Source organism: Dermacentor silvarum, chromosome 1 (genome assembly GCF_013339745.2).
Source record: "Dermacentor silvarum isolate Dsil-2018 chromosome 1, BIME_Dsil_1.4, whole genome shotgun sequence".
Classification (NCBI taxonomy): Eukaryota; Metazoa; Arthropoda; class Arachnida; order Ixodida; family Ixodidae; genus Dermacentor; species Dermacentor silvarum.
This window is the reverse complement of record NC_051154.1, coordinates 141,096,914-141,116,268: the sequence shown is the minus strand read 5'-3', so window position 1 is coordinate 141,116,268 and position 19,355 is coordinate 141,096,914. Positions and strand designations below refer to the sequence as shown.

At 46.2% G+C, this 19,355-nt stretch overlaps 1 protein-coding gene across 4 annotated transcripts in view; it reads left to right on the top strand.

Annotated features, from left to right (window-relative positions):
- The window catches only part of LOC119436151 (trithorax group protein osa-like), a 53,849-nt gene that overhangs the window by 13,577 nt on the left and 20,917 nt on the right, over positions 1-19,355 (top strand). The window contains exons 2-6 of one of the 4 annotated variants that reach the window (XM_049655740.1): positions 2,498-2,577; positions 3,452-3,647; positions 7,083-7,343; positions 7,889-7,960; positions 9,416-9,918. In XM_049655740.1, coding sequence (XP_049511697.1) covers positions 2,572-2,577; positions 3,452-3,647; positions 7,083-7,343; positions 7,889-7,960; positions 9,416-9,876 — 996 coding nt within the window. In that variant the 5' untranslated portion in view covers positions 2,498-2,571 and the 3' untranslated portion in view covers positions 9,877-9,918. Of the gene's footprint in view, positions 1-2,497; positions 2,578-3,306; positions 3,648-7,082; positions 7,344-7,888; positions 7,961-9,415; positions 9,919-19,355 lie in introns of those variants that run through there. The other 3 variants (XM_049655727.1, XM_049655736.1, XM_049655731.1) reach the window with 3 other exon arrangements.

Below are 19,355 nucleotides of genomic sequence, written 5' to 3'. Positions count from 1 at the left end.
ATAAACCCTTGCAGGTTATTACATAACGGGTGGGAATACAAAAAATTGAATTTAAGGTTGTCTACAATAATAATTACAAAACAGTTGTTATTTATCCATAAAGGCAGATGAAGTGGTGATGGCAGCGATGTGGTGGGGAAGGCAGTTCCAGTCTGCTGCTGTGCGAAGAAAAATTTACGTAGAATCTCCTCGGGGAGTTATCTGAATGATGCGTAAGCATTTCGTAGTAACGACGTGGTGTTGAGTGGTCATGTGCTGGTGTGTTTGGTATAATTGCGAGAACGACAGTGAAAGAATCGTGAAACGGAGAAGCGCGGTTGCAGCACTGAACCGTTCAGTTGCTCTGATGACGTTTCGATTCAAAGCCACGGTTGCTCCACAGTTCTGGCTCACTAAAGGTGTGCCTACTGCGTGCCTGATTGCACACGTCACTTGGTCAGAGACGCACTCGTGCCACTGCTCATGCGTTTGTCGTCTTCTTCCACAGCTGGCTCTGATGCCGCTGATCATGCGAACGTACCCATACTGCCCCTCGCTTGTGCCACTGCTCGCACGTTCGTCGTCTTCTTCCACAGCTGGCTGGCTCTATCTTGAAAGCGATTGTCTTACACAAAGGACGGATGCATGACCAGTTTTCTGGTTGGGTAACCATAGAAAAAAAAATATTACTAGAAGGCAACAGTACATGCAAGTGGGCAAGAAACATTTAGTGGATGGCCTGTCCACCTAAGTATGCCATGAAATACATGGGTGATCAGCAGGGGCGTAGCCGAAGGGGGGGGGGGGTGTCAACCCCCCCCCCCCAGATATTTTTTCCGCAACCCCCCCCCCCCCCCACTTACCCACCCTTTGTTCTCGCCACTTCGCGCTGACATAATTCATGAAACCGGTGCTACTATCACAATTTCATTCCTGAGCGCTTCCGTTTGGGTTGGCAATTTACAGCGAATCATGTCTGCATATGGGAAAAACTGTCACGGTGTTTGTCAAGGCTTTGACACTGAAGTTTTGGGCGAGAATGTGGCGGCCGCATTCTGAAGCAACAAATGCGCAACAAATGAAGCAACAAATGCGGCAGCCGCATTTTAGATGATGGCGAAAACGCTCGAGGCCCGTTTACTTAGATTTAAGTGCACGTTAAAGACCCCAGGTGGTCGAAATCTCCGGTATACATTTCCGCCGCTTCCCTTCAGGTGCCGGTTAGGCCACGCTCGCGCAGGATCTAGTCTCTTGTTTCTTGTTTGCGTCTCTTGTTTGCGTCTCTTGTTTGCGATTGCACCCCTACGGAAGGCTGGTAATTACTGTTTTGTTGTGGAATCCCAAACCAGCAATGTACACACGAAGGGGTTGATGCCAGCAGTGAAATTCCACCGACTCGCAAGAGAATGCACGAAACAGGCAGCCGACAAGCATGAATTACTGCTGTGCGCAGTACAGCATAAGTAAACTCTTGTTGCAGGCGCTGAGAGTTCTCGTCGGAGTTCACGCGTCCTGAGAAATTGATTATGTGCACTATGCACTGAACAAGACCGGAGTTCATTCCTGCATCACTAGTACACCAATCAGTCGAGATTCTGTGAGGTACAAGGCCGCTTCCTGTTTGCACCGGCGTAAGTGAAGCAGAAATGAGTTGCACGCACTACTTAAAATGCGTACACATGCCATATCTATGCTGTGCGGTGAAATATTCTGTACAATTCTGAATCTGTTGATGTAAAGGCAAATGACCGCTGCACGCTCGCACACAGCGGAAGACACAGCGACCCATGCACTTGTCGCAGGAAATGCAACCCTCTCGTATGAGGGAGCAGGGCGACGAAAGCTTCAAGAAGAAAAAAAAAAGCATTACGCGTTTTTGCGCGTATTTAAGTTTTCTAGCGCAAAGACGCAGCGAACAAGCTATTGCTATGGGAGTAGGTATAGCCTGGTCACACGTGCATTTTCACGCGTATAGCCGTCCTTGACTTGTGAAACGCACTTCGCCCCGACGAGGACAACGCCATCTACGTTTAACGGAAATTAACAATTAATGATGTCTTCTCCGATAGCACGGGTCGTCTCAATGATGTGTTTTCGAAGACGGGTCCATTCAGTGGCGCGATGAGAGACCGTTGCTTCAAACGCCCACTGTACCTGTTCGTACTTACTGTATTTACTGAGCTTACTTTACTTTTGACTTAATTTCTTCAAAAGCACATGGCGGGGGGGGGCGGGGGGGCGGTCCCATGTCCTTGATATACATGTATAGAGTCTGCTTAAACTACCGATATTTATTATCGATCACGTGACGTAGAGGAAAGCAGAAGCTTGACACCCCCCCGAAAAAAATTTCTGCCTACGCCCCTGGTGATCAGTGTTCTGTCATACCGCAGTGCCAAGAGGTTTGCATTGTGGTTGCAAAGAGAAAAAAGAAAGGATGTGAAATGGGGGGATTTCACTGCAACTTTAATGCCAGAAACCATGAAACTGCTAACCTCTGAACTCCTACTTTACATAGACGTGCCTCAAGTGCTGACGGTTTTCAAATTGCTACTGCAACATGTGCTGTAAAGTGATGAACTGTCATCCCTCATGCAAGTATGCCAATCTCTCTGAAAGATAGTCTGAAGTGTACTTATGTCCCACTTTGTAAGACTGTCCATCTGAATAGTGACACCTATTATATGAGGGGGGGGGGGGGAGAATCCGAGAGGGCACCTCGAATCCAGGCAATAAGTTCTCAAAATCTTTAGTGAGCATTTATCAAATTCTAGCTGTTTAAGTGCACATTATGCTGTTTAAGACACAATAATTTATGCAGTGATAACAGCAGGAGACTAAGCTTGTGAAAAAGCGGGCATAAAAGTTTTGTGTATGCAAAGTAACTATAGAAGCTGCATAAAAATGAATGAGTGTGGCAAGGAAAAATGTAACACGGTCAATGCCATGAATCTTCTCATCCTAGTTTTTACGAATCAAATTTTGGTCCTAAAGAGGCATGTCATGTCAAAGAGCAAATGTTATTTATATTCAGAGTGAATCCTGGCTGCACATAACCTATTTAGAGTTCAAGTAACATTGCTGGCTCTTGTGCTCATTTGGAAAAACTCGCCAGTTAGTACCACTGTCATCCTTGAAGAATCTCATATGCATGCTGGGCCAGGATAATGTAACGATCTATTCCAATTCTTTTTCTTTACACACTTTGTCAGTGGTCCAAGTGCCGCTACTGTGTAATCACCACGATTGGCCGTATGTGAGCAGTGAATGATAAAGTTAGAATCAAGCTGAAGTAATCGCTACATTGCCATATACCGGCCCCGGCTTTCCATAGGTCAATGTGTGTCGTTTGCTGTGAGCATGTGGTTGATCTTTTGTGCATGCTGTTTGATCTATTGTGCTTGCATGCCACTTCTTGTGTTTGCTGTATATGGTGGTAACTATGTTCACTCTTTTTGATCAAACGCTAAAGCAGTCACCAGGGCCCCAATCTTCACACTCGGCTGACCGACCCCGTCACGCACCACACACATCTGGTCCACCAACTTCCCGTCACCACCAGACAGACAGGCCCACTCGTCGTTCAAGTCAGCCATCTCCATCAAGGCTCCAGCAGCGCCACTCGGTGCCTCCAGGGAAAGGTTCGACAAAGGGACCATCAGGGTCTGGTGAGCTCCTTAATGCTTGCCTTTGGCCACTGTCATTTGCTTGCCTTTTACCTTGCTTGCCTTTTGCCACTCAGTGAATTAATGGAATGGCCTCTTGAAGCAACAAAATGGACATTTTGTAGCAATTTCAATAAAATATAATGTAGGTATTAGCAAAAATAAAGGGTTCCTCTTGTGAAATGTCACTGGTGCATGGTAGTTGCTGCAACACTCATTTGCCAGTTTTCATCTCTGTGCAACCTAAAAATATGTTTAAATGGTAGTATGTGCAAATGTGTGTATTGACTTCTGTTTGTTTCTGCCCTGCTGTATCAACTTCTGCATGAACTACAATACTTTTCCTTTATTCACTCTTTTTTTTTTAAATGCACTTGTACATACTTTCCCCAGGAGAGCATCCAGATCATTGCATCCTGCGAAGTCTACTGACAATTACATTTATATACTGATATCAGCATTCTTACAATGTGAACATAAAAACAGAATAAATAAAAAAGTATTCGGATGACAGCTTCAGTGTTGCCAACAGTACACATATCTGCAGTTAGCACACTGCTCAGGTTTTCTTACCTTTATCAGTGGCACAAAGCCGTCATTCACAAAAATGTGCCACAAACTTCATGCACTAGTGCACTGTTGCATGTAGTACACCTTCCTCTGAAATACAAAAGTGGTGCGACCACCTTGATGAAGTTCTAAAACGACACCTTCATATGAATTGCATGCTTTGGGGATGCTGTGCTCTTTCGCTTAATGCCCAGGGGGTGGCTCGATCCGAGTTGTGTGCATCGACTACGAAGGCCTTTCTGGGTTTGCATGTCTGCACAATGCCACGTAATGGCAGACCTGGTGCCTTCATGTGCACCTTGTCAACTTGCATCTGTGAACTTTCCTTGACTGCATGTGTCAGTGTATGTATACATATCCTTTTCCATCAGTGCAGCATTCACATGTGCACATACTCTGGTGCTTAGATTTTTGCTTTCTTGTTCTTTTTCTTTATCCAATACACGGATGTAAACATCCCCATGTATATAAAATTCAAAAATGAGGTGAAAATGGCAAAGCTGCTGAATGTTGCGTGGGCCACTTAATCTAACACACTGTAGTGGAGTATAATACAGTAAAAAATTATTTTGAGTGGGAGAATTTTTCTCGTTGTGAGAAACATGGCTGGGTAGACAAGATGGTGTGGCCTGAGCTCGTGCCAAATATTGTGCACCATTTAACAAAGGGCTCTACATAGGCGGAAGGTTTTCATTTCTCCGGGAGGGGCTGGGGCCTGACCGGCTTTCCGAAACCTACCCATGTATATATATATATATATATATATATATATATATATATATATATATTCATCATATATAATTACATATATATATCTACATATAGCTATCTCTCTCTGTCTCTATATGTATATATATATATATGTATATATATATTCCCCGTGCTAACAATTTTCTATTTCTTGCTTTATGGCGACGGCAATTATATCGGACACTCCAGGCAAATTTTTGCTGTTGTCGTCGCCGTGATGTTCCGTATTAAATCCAAAAACCATATAAATGAGCGACCCATACACTGTGGGTGCGGGAAAAAGCACGTAACAGTGAGCCGAAAAGGGTGGCGGCTTGATGGGCATTACCTTCTCATGGCGCTCAATATTCGGGTTAGTTCTAGGTCACGTTATCAAACACGAATGGGAAACAGAGCACGCGTCTTGTCCTCGAGCCCTGTCGTAGCTGTGAATGACTGTGTGCGGCTGACGCTTATGCGGCCCGTGTGCTATATCTAATTGTTGGTAATCATTGGTGGCTGCAATGATAAAGGGCGAGCAGGGATGGCTGCTAACTTGCATTATGTGCGCTGTCTTCCTTGCCGGGCAGTCTTTTCACGCCCCTAGTGTTGCAGAGTTAAGAGACAGAGGTCATTGCAGATCCCTGACAGAGGCCGTCTGTTGTGGACATAAAAATAGGCAAATAATGATGATGAATCTAATTTTCGGAGTTGCAGAAAATCGCGCGGCTGTACGAACCGTTCGCCTCCGCTGCCGGCGTTCTTCATAATGCTTTTGTTGTGAAAGCGAGTGCTCGAGGTCATCCAGTGAGCTGTTTACAGGTTTACATGGTCCGTGCATTACACTATGCTTGCTATTTAAATTTTAGGTGAATGTTTACTACACTTTATATGGCCACTATAACTAACGTGTAGACTCGTGTAGACTTTGCCCCCCAGGGAAAACTCCATAGGGGGCTCGAGCCCCGGAGCCCCCCCTGTAGTCCGCGCCTATGGGGCTCTATAATATTTAGAACTGGTACAGTAGTCAGTCACTGCGTCTGTGATAAATCATCCCTTAGTGTCATTTAAAAGCGGTTACTTTGGAAAGATCGCAATTTATCATAGAATTTAGTTGGGTTGCTTGTCTTGTTGCAGCTAAGCAACCTTCGAAGTGCCGACGAAAAGTCTCACTCATGCAGACAGTTTTTCACAAAAACTGCCAAGGACAAGTCTGTCTCTTCCATTGAGCTCTTAGAATAAGAGGGGAGAGAAGGCTGCTGTGTATTCTCTTGGAAAGATTGGAAGGAGGTCAAGCTTGTCTCATGTCGAATCCAAATAAGAACGAAGTGAAGAATGATGACAGGGCCAGTTTTGCTGCGAGTATCAGTATGCAGAGGTACATATAGATGTGATTTATGAAACTGACGTCAAGGGTTTTTTGCTTTTTAGTCTCATGCCTTCCATCAACCTGTGTTGATGGGGAATAAATTTTATTTTACGCATATATGCTGCTTTTGATAACACAATCATGTCAGCCACAGCACTAATCTGACTGGCGCATGTGTCACTCGTTTGTAATATCATAAACTACCAGCCTGCAGTTTCAATGACGTAACCTGGGACTTTCCACACCACTACACTGCACTTGGGCTGATATAACGTAAGTGTTCCGATCTGTTTTTATTCCAAATCGGTTATTAGCCCTCTGTGATAGGTTAAAATGGCTCGGGCTCTGCCCATATGGGCATGGCGCCTGCCTGTATAGGCTGGACTCGAACCATTCTGACCTATCACGAAGGGCTAATGGCAGATTTAGAATAAAAACAGATTGGAATAGTTTTACATAATACTGGCCTTGGTGTGCATTTGAAACAGAAACAGGTCGTATTAAAAGGTGTGATTAGTGATTATGGTCTACCTATACCAACTCACCCAATTTTCTATTTTGCTTAAGTACATTTTTAATTAGTGTTTCTGCACTCAAGGAATTGAGGCCTCATACAGGTCGGCAGCTATTTATTAAAACAAAATGAGCAATACACAAGATTATCAATACCCTTTTAAGTTATGACATGTCTTCTACACAGGAGTAAGGTTTATACAGAGTAGATACCGTCATACAAGTGCTGCATCCAAAGACAGAACTTGACTATGCAGATTGTCATGGAGGTGCTCGAAGGAAAAGGCCGACGACATCCCGTAATACAGGACAAGGTGCATCTCAGTCTGCAAGGAAGGCCCGGTGTCCTGCCAAGAAGGCCTCCTTTGACCCCAAAACCTTCAGGCATGCTACGGATTTGAGCGCATGGGCAGAGTCCTTAAACTGTGCTAGTTATATCCCCGATGATGAATTGGAGGATGATGGGCCGTATGTACAGGTGTCGACTCTCCGCAGGGAGGCTGAAGCGGAGCACTATGGTGAGAATTGACAAATTAAGCAGATTTATGGGCTGAAAGATTGTATGTTATTTTAATGCAAAGTGTTTTTTTTTTTTTTTTTTTCTTTTGCAAACCCTCCCAGACATTCCTGATCGTGGCTGCTGGATGCTGCTTGCCAAATAGCTCTTGCCGAATAGCTCATACATAAAAAAAACTAAATTATGTGTCCGATGGTGGGATTAAACCTCGATGCCCCAGCCCAATGCTCTAACCAAAGATTAAGGAATGAAATGAACAATTTTATAGCATTTTATTAACTACTTGAGGAAAGCTTCGCTTCACATAGATTCCGAGATGTGTGTTGGATTTGGATATTCATGTAATGCTTTTTTTTCCAGCTTCCTGCTTATAAAATTTTTGATTTAAAAAAATGCTATTTTGGTCATCTGCTTACCATTTCACATGAGAGCTAGTTGCTACATACTACAACTCATTTTTGAAGGAAAAATGCAACTTCTATTCACAATTCCTCATGATCTCACTTTAAAAAGATGAGCAATATGCAACAGTAATGTATTGTGCAGATATGCTGACGTTCCCACCTGACTTTGAGGATGAGCTGACAGACTGCAGTGAGGATGAAGCACGACAGCATGGTGAGAATTGACCGATTAACCAATGAACGTTAGAACATTTTTTTTTTCTTTTTAATTCTTTTCTGTAACTTTCTCCATGCAAAAATGTGGGGGAAAAAAGTTGCTTTTTTGTCATCCGCTTACCATTTCACATGAGTGCTATTTGATAGTGTAGCTCATTTGCAGAGGAAAAACACAGCGGCTATATTCACAGTTCCTTATGATGTTACTTCAAAAGGGATGCGCAAGAACCAAGAATGTGTGGTGCAGATACATTGATGCTCCTGCATGACACAATTACTTTGTAGCACTATTAATTTTCAGTCATTTACATATGTAAAATTGCCTTAATTAGCCTGTATTCGTTTACAGGATGCTTGGTAGGTGTGTGTGTGTGTGTGTGTGTGTGTGTGTGCAATGATGCACCAAGATTTAAAATATGCAAATGCCACATAGCTGGATAGAACCAAGGTAATGATACTCACATTATTCTTTGCATTCTGCCTAATTACATAATTAGTCTTAATTAATCAACTTCTCAAATATTATAATTAGGTGAAAAGTGGCAATGAGAAAATTGTAAAGCAACATGAAAAGCTCCCGATACAGCTTTCTGTTGCTCGATACGTGTTGCATAAAAGTGTTTTTCTGAGTGTGAAAGAAGCCCACGAATACACGCAAAATTGCTGCGCGATTGGCCGCTCAAAGCACTTTGCGTGTACTCACGGGCAGTCACCACATGAAGGACAGGATGTTCAACCTTCATGGTGGTTATCGGCTGACTTTTGTGCCATTTTGTGCATACTGCTCTTGAATTGTACGTCGTAGCAGCACGTACTGGCAAGTCTCACTGCTATGTGACTGCATGAGTGCACCAGCAAAACAATTGCAGTTACATGCATGTGGAAAGAACCCATTTTGAAGTGTTTATTCACTGCTGCAGTTCAGGCACACCAACCTTCTTGATAGTGTCCAATTCATACAAATCTGTGGGCTCGGTTGGTGCACTGGCTCCCTGGTGCATTTCTCCAACTGACTTGATCCTGTTCGACTACTGGATGACTGCTTATATTCTTTAGCTTATTGCCGAGTGAAAGCTGTGTAAGGATGCTTATGCACCCTCAGGCTGAAAAAGTGTGTGGTCTTAATTTTGGTGCGTTAGAGTGACGAAACATAGCGGCTGAATGCTGCTTACTATCAGATAGCCTACCTAAATCATTGTATTGCCTGCAGTTCAGCAGTCTGGCATCAGTGTAGTCCAGCACACTCAACAGTGTCGAGGCCAAATCTGAAAAATGCAGCTGCTACATTAATCTAGATTTCATCAGCGTTTTGTTAGAACGAAACACTTTAGTGCAGTTGCTAGAAGCGCAAGGGCAAAATGAGCAGACAGCTGCATTTCTTTGACTGGTGCCACGTAGTGACAAAAGTGTAAAAATCAAATATTGAGGTCTACATTACTTCTCTATTTTACAGTGTCATCTGAAGATTCCATCTATGACTCTCTCTCATCAATGTCTTTGGAGTCCATGACAGACATGACGTATGAAACTGCTGCAGAAATAACGCCAGACAATTGCTCTCCTGTCCCTGAACCAGGAAAGACAGCCTCACCTAAGGGTAGTTCCGAGTCCCTGGAGACCAAGAATTCTTCACAGGCACTTTCTGCAGAGTCTGTCTACAACAGCATTGTTTTCTCTGCACGTCAACGCACTTCACAGGCTGTGAATGCAGAGTCCATCCACAACAGCAACATTTCATCTCGTGCTGAGATATGTGCACAGGAGACCCTTTTACGCCCTACTGCTTCCTGCAAGACCACAGAGACAGACTTACCAGCAGCCACTTCAATGACGTTAGAGATCAAAGGCCTTCCTAAAGGAACAACCACGGAGTCCCTGTACGAGACCTGTTTCCTCCTTCACTCCTGTCTATGATGTCTGTGTCACTGTGGGAGATGAAGTACACGCCAACATAACGTGAGTCTATGAAGATGCCTTTCAGCATATCTGTACTCGACATTGAAGTGCAGAGCTCCATTGGGTCATATGATGCCATACGCATCATATGTTGAGCTCAGCTATATCTATACTTATTCAAAATAACCCATTAATCATGTTTTCAGAAGTCTTCCCAAAATATCTTGCCCAAAATATTTTCTCGCTATGCGAGCAGTCCTAATATAGCAGAATGTAGTAAATATTTCTATACTAGTAGATTAAAATAATTTGACCCTAACAGAAGTGTGAGGTTGTTAGAATTATCAGGTGGATATAATTTTTTGTTAACGTTAAGAGCAAGGAATGTTCAAACTAATCACTTTTCTAATCAATATGAATATGCTATTAGGAGCAGCCGACTCTGCTTTAAAAATTTAGTAAACCTGTGAAAGGTTTCAGTAGTCATACATCAAGAAGAGCATCAGTGAAGAGCACACTTCTAAAGGCCCACAAGGATTCCCCAATGCAATCTTAATGTGATGATGGATTAAATTTTATCTGGTTATTGACCCTTTACATAGAGCACTCAAGTCGGCAGAATTTGCCATAAGAAACATTGAAAAGGCTGTCCACCAGCTGCTGTGGTGGCCACCCACTCTGTGGAGGTTCATTGCAAATTTGTTAGTTACCTACATGCTTTTGGATTTTACTGCACACCCGTTGGAGCTCTCACCAATAAGTACTCAAGGTATACTGATTGCCTGCAAAGTTTCACCTTGAGCCTCTTGTCTGTCTGCGGGGTTCATTAGATAGAAAAGAAAACAATACCCAGGTGAAAAATTCCTGCTGGTTTCCTGTTGGGTTTTTACTGGCTCCAGTAGTGCTGGTTTATTAGCACATTTCCAGCAGCTGCTGGAACCAGCAACTACTGAGACCAACAGGCGATGGAACCAACAGGCAATGGAACCACAGGGTTCGCACAGCCCCTTGAAATCCTTGAATATCCTTGATATTGACAGTATAAGTTCAAGGGCCCTTGAACCTACTTGAATACCCGTGAGCTCCTTGTAATCCTTGAAAATCCCGTGGGATTTGTTCCGCTAGAGGAAATTAACGACGTACCTCCGCAAGTCACGCTGATTTTTAAGGCCCTTTCGCTTACGAATGCCCATGAAAACAAGCTGTGTTGACTAAAGGGCAACATCAGAAAGTTTCGGTTTTAAATCTCGCAGCCCCTACGTCGTCTGGCAACTAATATGCATAGGAAATCCAATCCAATGCGAGGCATATCGCTCGCTCGGCTTGCGTATAGTGCCTAGAATATACTCTAGTGTGCCGTCCACCGAGCGTCTCCAACGCGGGACGGTGGCACGGGCAGTGATGCCTGCTGCCGCTGGCCACCAGACGGCGATGCCTGTCGGTACCATGCTAAACCCTGCGGTGTTCGACTCGCGTTCATTTGCGATGCATTGATTGCTACGCGTCGATTGCAATGCGTAGTTCATTTCTCGCCTTGCAGCCACTTTCGTTGCAGTCTTTTCTTCTCGTGAGTGGGTGTTTTGCATCTATGTGTGCACTCGTCTGTCTAAAGAAATTTTGAACAGGTCACGAAACTGCGATTTCCCAGACAGAGACGCGGAAAGAAACGGCTCATCTCATTACCCAGCGCGTCCGCAGACCCCGAACGTATCACAGATTGGGACAAGAATATAAGAGGCAGATCGCCGTGCAAATGGGGAGACTCGCGTCATGTCTCGCCTGAAGTCCGCCCATGTCTCAGCATGGTCCGGCACAGTCTCGAAGTGCAGCGCACCAAGCGGCCGGCGACAGCAGGCATCACACTCGGTGCTACCGCGACACCCGCTCTCGGCACACTAGTAAGTGTCTTTTCGATAGTATAGTTGGGCCGTCCGTCTGTCGGCCTCGTGCGCGCCATTTCAGTGAAGTTCGCGTTTGCGTTGTGTGTTTACTTTGGCAAGATGCCAGGCGGGAAGTGCAAGTTTCAGCCTGCGTGGCTGCAACATACGGACTATCGTCACTGGGTGAGACCAGAACCAAGCGATCCTTATCGAGCAAAGTGCGCAATATGTCAGAAGACGGTCGACATTGCAACGATGGGGGAATCTGCCTTGAAGAGCCACCAGAAAGGCACGAAGCACTGATCCAAAGCTGCAGCAGGTGAGGGCTGCTCATCCGTCGCAAGTTTCATGCAAGAGGCAAATCTGTCGTCCGAGGCTGCTTGTCAGCGTGAAAGCACGGCAATTAACTTCCTCTCGGGCTGCGACACTTGACGAAGACTGCAGAAAGCATGATTCCGTGATCGAAGCCGAGATTTTGTGGACGATAAAAGTTGTGTTGTCACACTACTCCTACAGCTCCAGTGGATACATTTCCCAGCTATTCCAAAAGATGTTTCCGGATAGCGAGGTCACGAGAAGCTTCACTTGCTCTGAGAAAAAGTGTGCGTACGTCGCCTGCCGCGGTCTGCGCCCATTTTTCACTTCGCAAATACAACAAATGATGGAGAAGTCTGACAATCTTGTTGTGCTTTTTGACGAAACCTTGAATGAATATCTGCAAAGAAAACAACTTGATGTTCACGTCAGATTGTGGAATAACTGTGAGGGGACAACCAGATATCTGACTTCGACATTCATGGTTCACAGCACAGCGGACGACCTTATGCAGAAGTTGACGAAAACACTCGCGTCCTTTCCCCTGAGCAGGATTGTGCAGCTCTCGATGGACGGCCCGGCCGAATGTCAACTGGAGCCCTTTCAACAAGTTGCAGCAGCACATGAAGAATGACTTTCAAGTTCAGTGCTTGGATATTGGTTCATGTGGCTTGCACACAGTGCGTAATGCTTAGAAAGCAGGAATGCATGCGACAAGCTGGCCAGTTGACACCTTTCTGTCGAGCTTATTCTCACTCTTCTATGATGCACCGGCCCGCCGTGAAGATTTTGTTGAAGAAGCAGGGAGCAAACTGTTTCCACTTCCTTTCGTACCCCACCGTTGGGTCGAGAACGTGCCAGTACTGGAGAGAGCCCTGGCTATGTGGGAGCATTTGAGGCACTACACCGAAGCAGTGAGCGACCATAGGCTACCCTTGCCGAAATGTAGAGCGTATGAGAACGTCAGTGCTTTTCTAAAGGACCAGCTTGCACTTGTGAAACTGAACTTTTTCATAAACGTTGCAATGGTTGTGCAGCCTTTCTTGACTGTTTTTCAGAGTGATTCTCCAAAGACATTTTTTTTTTTTTTTTAGCAAAAGAGCTTTAAACTGTTTTGAGGAGCCTCCTTGCAAGATTCGTGAAGCGCTCGGTATTGACAGAAGCCACGAGCATCACGAAACTGCTGCGAATTGATGTTCATGATACTGCCAATTACACGTCACTTGAGAAGGTGGACGTTGGACGTGTGGCTGAGAAGACCTTAAAGAGCGGAAAAGCGAGTACCAAGTGTGTTTTTGAATTTAGGGGCAAGTGTCATAAGTTCATTGTGAACATGATCCTGAAAATCATGGAGAGAAGTCCTCTTAGGTACCCTCTGGTTCGAGGGTTGTCATGTTTCGACCCCAGAGAGATGGCAAAGACAGAAATGTGCCTTGGGAAGCTGAAAGTTGTTCTTAACTGTTTAATTGACAGTAAGCTTCTTTCTGAGCACAAGAGAGATATTGTGTGTGCACAGTACATTCAGTTCTGCGAAGAAAAACGGCATGAACTGCAAAACTATGAGAGAGACCATGAACGCCTTGACATTCTCTTCGTGTGCCTTTTGAAGCATGACCCAGCATTCTAGATGTTATGGGAAGTACTGAAGGTCCTTCTCTTGCTTAGCCATGGGCAGGCTTCAGTAGAAAGAGGTTTCAGTGTAAACAAGCAGATCGTGGTCGAAAATATGGCAGAGCTCTCGTATATCTTACGAGTCATCTGCGAGGCCGTGAAAACTCACGGTGGGCTGCTTAGCGTTCCACTGTCGAAAGAACAAGTCATCAGTGCGCCAAGCCAGGCATAGGTATGCGTTATACATGGACGAACAGAAGAAGCAAGCTGTAGCACAACAGGTAACCTTGAAGAGAAAAGCACTCGACCTAGAGCTACAGAGCATGCAAGAGAAGAAGACAAAGCTCCAAAAAACTCTGAAGTGCTTGCAGGAGTCAGCGGATCGCTTTTCGGAGACGCCGAAGCAAAAAACAACCTGACTTGTCAAGGCAAACAGTTTCCGTCGAACAGCCAAAGAAAAAGAAGCGGAGATAACAGCTCTTGAAAGAGAAATTAGTGCGTAAATAGGGCTCCTTTCCTAAGTCATGTGAGGAAAGAAAATTACGCTAACACTCCTTGAATTCTGCCTTTTTGCATCCTTGAAATCCTTGAAATGTCCTTGAATATTCAGCCAAATATTGTGTACGAACCCTGGAACCAACAGGCGATGGAACCAGTAGCTGCTGGTTCCAGCACAGGGTTGCAGGCAGTCGGCCGACTTGTTACTCGCCGGTGTGGAGAACATTTCCAAGCAACAAGCTGATGCCCACATGAACTTAAATGCATGTTTCATACACTTTTCAACAAATTTAGGGTTGAGAAATATGAAATATTGATTGCTTCAGCTTGGCCTGTGGAGGTAAAATTTTTGTATAATGAAGGAAAAAGAGTGCACTGATGTACAGCATAATTAAGGTCTAATATGTACATTTGAACATCATTCTTGGGTTGTATTTCACTATGCCACGTCCTTCCCAGAGGACATCTGATATAAATGAAATGTGTGGTCATTTCCCAATACAGTTGGCAAAAGATATCACAAATGGTTTGTGATGTAAAGGAGAGTGCTACACATTAAAAGCTTATTTTAACATTACTAAAGGGCACACCAGCCTGATTGAATTAAGAGACAATCTCCTCTTTCAATTTGGAGCACCACTTGCATAGTTCTTGAGTAAAGCTTTATCGACCTTCATACCAGAACTGAAGCCACTGTATAGAAGTCGGTTTACTGTACATTGAAAAAATGCAATGCATTTATTGTGTCGTGCCTTCTGCACCAGCCAGCACAAATGTGGTGTAAAACGAAAACTTGATAGAAAGCTAGTGGCTGCCCTGGAGAAATCTAACATTTTTCAGTATTTCTTAGTTTGATGCGGTTGCATGTAGTCAGACATGTGCCAATTCGGTTAAAAACAAGCTTCATTCGGTCTACAATTGTTTGTCCACCTCATGAGCTGTTTGATCCTATAGGGTCTGTTTTGGAAGGTACATCTAGTGACACACAAATTCATGCCTATGCTGCAACATTCTGCCCTTTATATTTGATATTTATTATTCACTAAAAACCATGTGGAGTTTTTCGCCTTCCTCTGCCACTGACCGGTGAATGTACCACTTGATATTGACCTAGTATTCTTTATATCCAGAAGTTTCAGGGGGAAAATGACACCTGTGAAGGTATGTACAAAGTTGCAATTGGTCAACTCCTTTGACATTTCTCTCATTCATGCTAGTTATGCTAATCTTCCAGCTCTGTTCCATTTCTATGTAGGGCTCTGTCCATTCCATTCTCTCCATTTTCTTAACTTTTCCCTGCAAGGGCGTCTGCATATAAGCAGGCGTTTGGTGTGTGACGCCACGGACCCGAGCACATGGGGGTTGGACCCTCCCGCGTTTACCATACATGACTTAGCCATGTCCGGGGAAAAAGGGATCCTGGGGGGTTAAGCCGAAGCTGGGTGTTTGGACCTTCATGGTCCCTCGGCGGAGGCAACACATATCTTTGGCCGCCGCTTCACATAGATGGCACCCCCGGACTGACCCACCCGGGGGAAATCAGTAGTTGCCTTTTCCTGCACTTCTCTCCGATCTTAGTTTTTCTCTCCCACTTTCAATCTTTCCTGTCCTCTCTTTATTTCTTTTCTAAAGGTGTTTATTTGGAAGAGCTCGAAGCAACGCAACGTCGACGGGCAGGGCAGTCACAGCTTCCCAGCACGAGAGCCGTTGCTGAGCGAGAGCGCTCGACCCACTAGCGTTTAGAGCCAGTAGCGCTGAATCCACTAACGTGTCTCTCTTCTTCACTACAATCACCCCTGAGAGCGATAAGGGAGCGATAAGGCCCCCGCCTGGCGTTGGGCTTTCTTCAGGGGTGATGCGCTTGGGAAAGGAGCCTGCGCCCTGAATTCCCGTCGAAACCAACGTGAGCACGGAAAAAAAGTGATGTCTGGGCCGCTCCCATGGTGGTCATTTCCCATGTGGCGCCCCAAGCACCTATTGAGGTGGGGCACCTTCGGGTTGAGGTCAAACACCCCTTTCCAAGCGTTGAGGTCCCATAATGGCTGAGCACCAAGCCGGGAGCGCGCTTGTACCTATTTTACCGGTAGGTACCCAGCGGAAGCACTTGCCTCCCACAGCCGCGGCGGATGCTCGTCTAGAAGGCCATCTGTGGTTGGACAAGAGGCGCCCAGAGACAAGAGCTGAAATCTCTATTGGGCCCTCTTTCGAGATGTGGACCCCCACGACAGCCGAGCAGTGGCCGCTTCACGTAGACGGCACCCCCGGACTGACCCACCCGGGGAAAATCAGTAGTTGCCTTTTCCTGCACTTCTCTCCGATCTTAGTTTTTCTCTCCCACTTTCAATCTTTCCTGTCCTCTCCTTATTTCTTTTCTAAAGGTGTTTATTTGGAAGAGCTCGGAGCAGCGCAACGTCGACGGGCAGGGCAGTCACAGCTTCCCAGCACGAGAGCTGTTGCTGAGCGAGAGCGCTCGACCCACTAGCGTGTCTCTCTTCTTCACTACAATCACCCCCGGGAGCGATAAGGGAGCCGTCCGGCGACCTAACAGCTCATCACGATGAGCGGGTCGATGTAACGCTTTAGACGGTCGACATTGGCAATGTCTCGTCCATGGCGGCGCATGTCTGAAGATGGCTCAACTGGTTCTATTACGTAGTTCACAGGGGATGCGCGTTCGAGAACACGATAAGGGCCATTATACTTTGGGACCAGTTTTCATGAGAGACCAGGGGCAGTGAAAGGGACTGAGAGCCACACGAGCGCTCCCGGATCGAAGGTGACCATGGAAGTGGCGTCACCGCGAGTGCTCCTCTGTCGCTCTTGATCATCAGAAGTAAAGGCCCGTGCTAGGTCACGGCACTCTTCTGCATGCCTGACCGTGGCAGAAATAGGCACACACTCGGATGCATCTGGCTGGTACGGTAGAATGGAGTTGATGGTGTGTGAAGGGTGTCGACCATACAGTAAGAAATAGGGTGAAAATCCAGTGGTGCTCTGCATAGCGTTATTATACGCGTAGGTTACGAATTGCAGAATGGCGTTCGAGTTTGTGTGGGCAGAGGCGATGTAAGTACATTGAAAGGATGACGCCGAGCGTACGGTTTAAGTGTTCTGTGAGGCCGTTCGTTTGCGAATGGTATGCCGTAGTCGTACGATGAACAACGTGGCACTCTGAGAATCGCTTCAACCACTTCTGACAGGAATATGCATCCGCAATCGCTGAGCAGTTCTTGAGGTGGACCATGCCGCAGGATGAACCGGCTAAGTAGGAATGAGGCAACATCGCGTGCCATAGCTGCTGGGAGAGCGGCAGTTTCAGCGTATCGTGGAAGGTGATCTACTGCCACAATGGCCCAGCGGTTACCAGCCGACGTCAAGGATAGTGGCCCATACAAATCAATGCCAATGTGCCCGAACGGCTCGGTAGGGCGGGTAGAGGCTGCAGACCAGCTGGCGAGAGCTGGGGTGGAGATTTCCGGTGCTGGCAGTCGGGGCATGAGCGAACAAACTTTTGAACGTAGTTGTACATTCCTCACCAGTAGTAGCGTTGTCGGAGGCACTGGTAGGTTTTGAGAAGTCCCAAGTGTGCACACTGTGGATCAGAGTGGAACAATGCACAGATTTCAGAACGCAGGTTTTGAGGTACTACTAATAACCACTGGTGGCCGTCAGAGGTGTAATTGCGTCGGTGAAGCAGGTCGTCGTGAATGGCGAAATGGCGAGCTTGACGGCGCAACGCACGAGTGGTTGGCGGCGATGACGGGTCAGCAAGGAAGTCTATGATGGAGGCAATCAAGGGGTCCTTGCGCTGCTCGGAAGCGATGCTCCCAATGTCGATGAAAGAAATGTCAAGCTGGGATAGTGAGCAGCAGGCATTGTCGTCAGGCAAGGGAGAACGTGAGAGGGCGTCAGCGTCAGCATGCTGGCGTCCGTTGCAGTACAGTACGCGGATATCATAATCCTGTAAGCGAAGGGCCAAGCAGGCAAGACGGCCTGAGGGATCCTTCAATGACAACAGCCAGCATAGTGCATGGTGGTCCATGACGACATCAAATTGGCGACCATACAAATAGGGCCGGAACTTGGTAAGCACCCAGATGATTACCAGACATTCTTTTTTCGTGACGGTGTAATTGGTCTCGGCTTTAGTAAGCGTATGGCTTGCATATGCCACAACATATTCAGGAAACCCTTCTTTGCGCTGCGCTAAAACAGCGCCGAGGCCAACACCGCTGGCATCTGTGTGTACCTCAATAGGTGGTGTTGGGTCGTAGTGGCACAAAATGGGAGGAGGCGTCAGCAAATGACGGAGCTTAGTGAACGCCTCATCGCACTCGGACAACCACGAATGGAGTGGTCCGTTGCTTCCAAGGAGCTTTGTCAGGGGCGATATGACGGCGGGGAAATTGCAAATGAAGCGCCTGAAGTAGGAACACAAGCCTACAAAACTGCGCAATTCTTTGACAGACATCGGTTTAGGGAATTCAGCGACGGCACGAAGTTTAGCTGGATCGGGGAGGATTCCATCCTTCAAGACGACGTAACCTAGTATCGTGAGCTGCCGCGCTGCAAATCGACACTTCTTTAGGTTCAGTTGGAGGCCAGCGTTTGCTAAGCACGTCAAAACATGCCGTAGGTGTTGAAGGTGCATGGTGAAGTCAGAGGCAAAAACAACGTCGTCGAGATAACATAAGCATGTGTGCCACTTCAAACCACGCAGAACTGTGTCCATCATGTGTTCAAAGGTAGCTGGCGCATTACAAAGTCCAAACGGCGTGACGTTAAATTCGTATAAGCCGTCGGGTGTGACAAAGGCTGTCTTCGGCCTATCGACGTCAGCCATGGGTACTTGCCAATATCCGGAGCGTAAATCTAGAGATGAAAAGAATTCTGTTCATTGTAGGCTATCGATAGCGTCATCGATTCGCGGCAGCGGGTATACATCTTTGTGAGTGATCTTGTTCAGGCGCCGATAGTCCACACAGAACCGTACCAAGCCGTCTTTTTTCGTAACAAGGACAGGAGATGCCCATGGACTGTTCAAGGGTCGGATCACTTCGCGGCGAAGCATATCGTCCACTTACTCATTAATCACCCGGCGTTCTGTGGCAGAGACGCGATATGGGCGCTGCCGCAATGACGGTTGGGAGTCAGTGTCAATATGGTGCGTGACAGCAGACGTCCGGCCCAGGG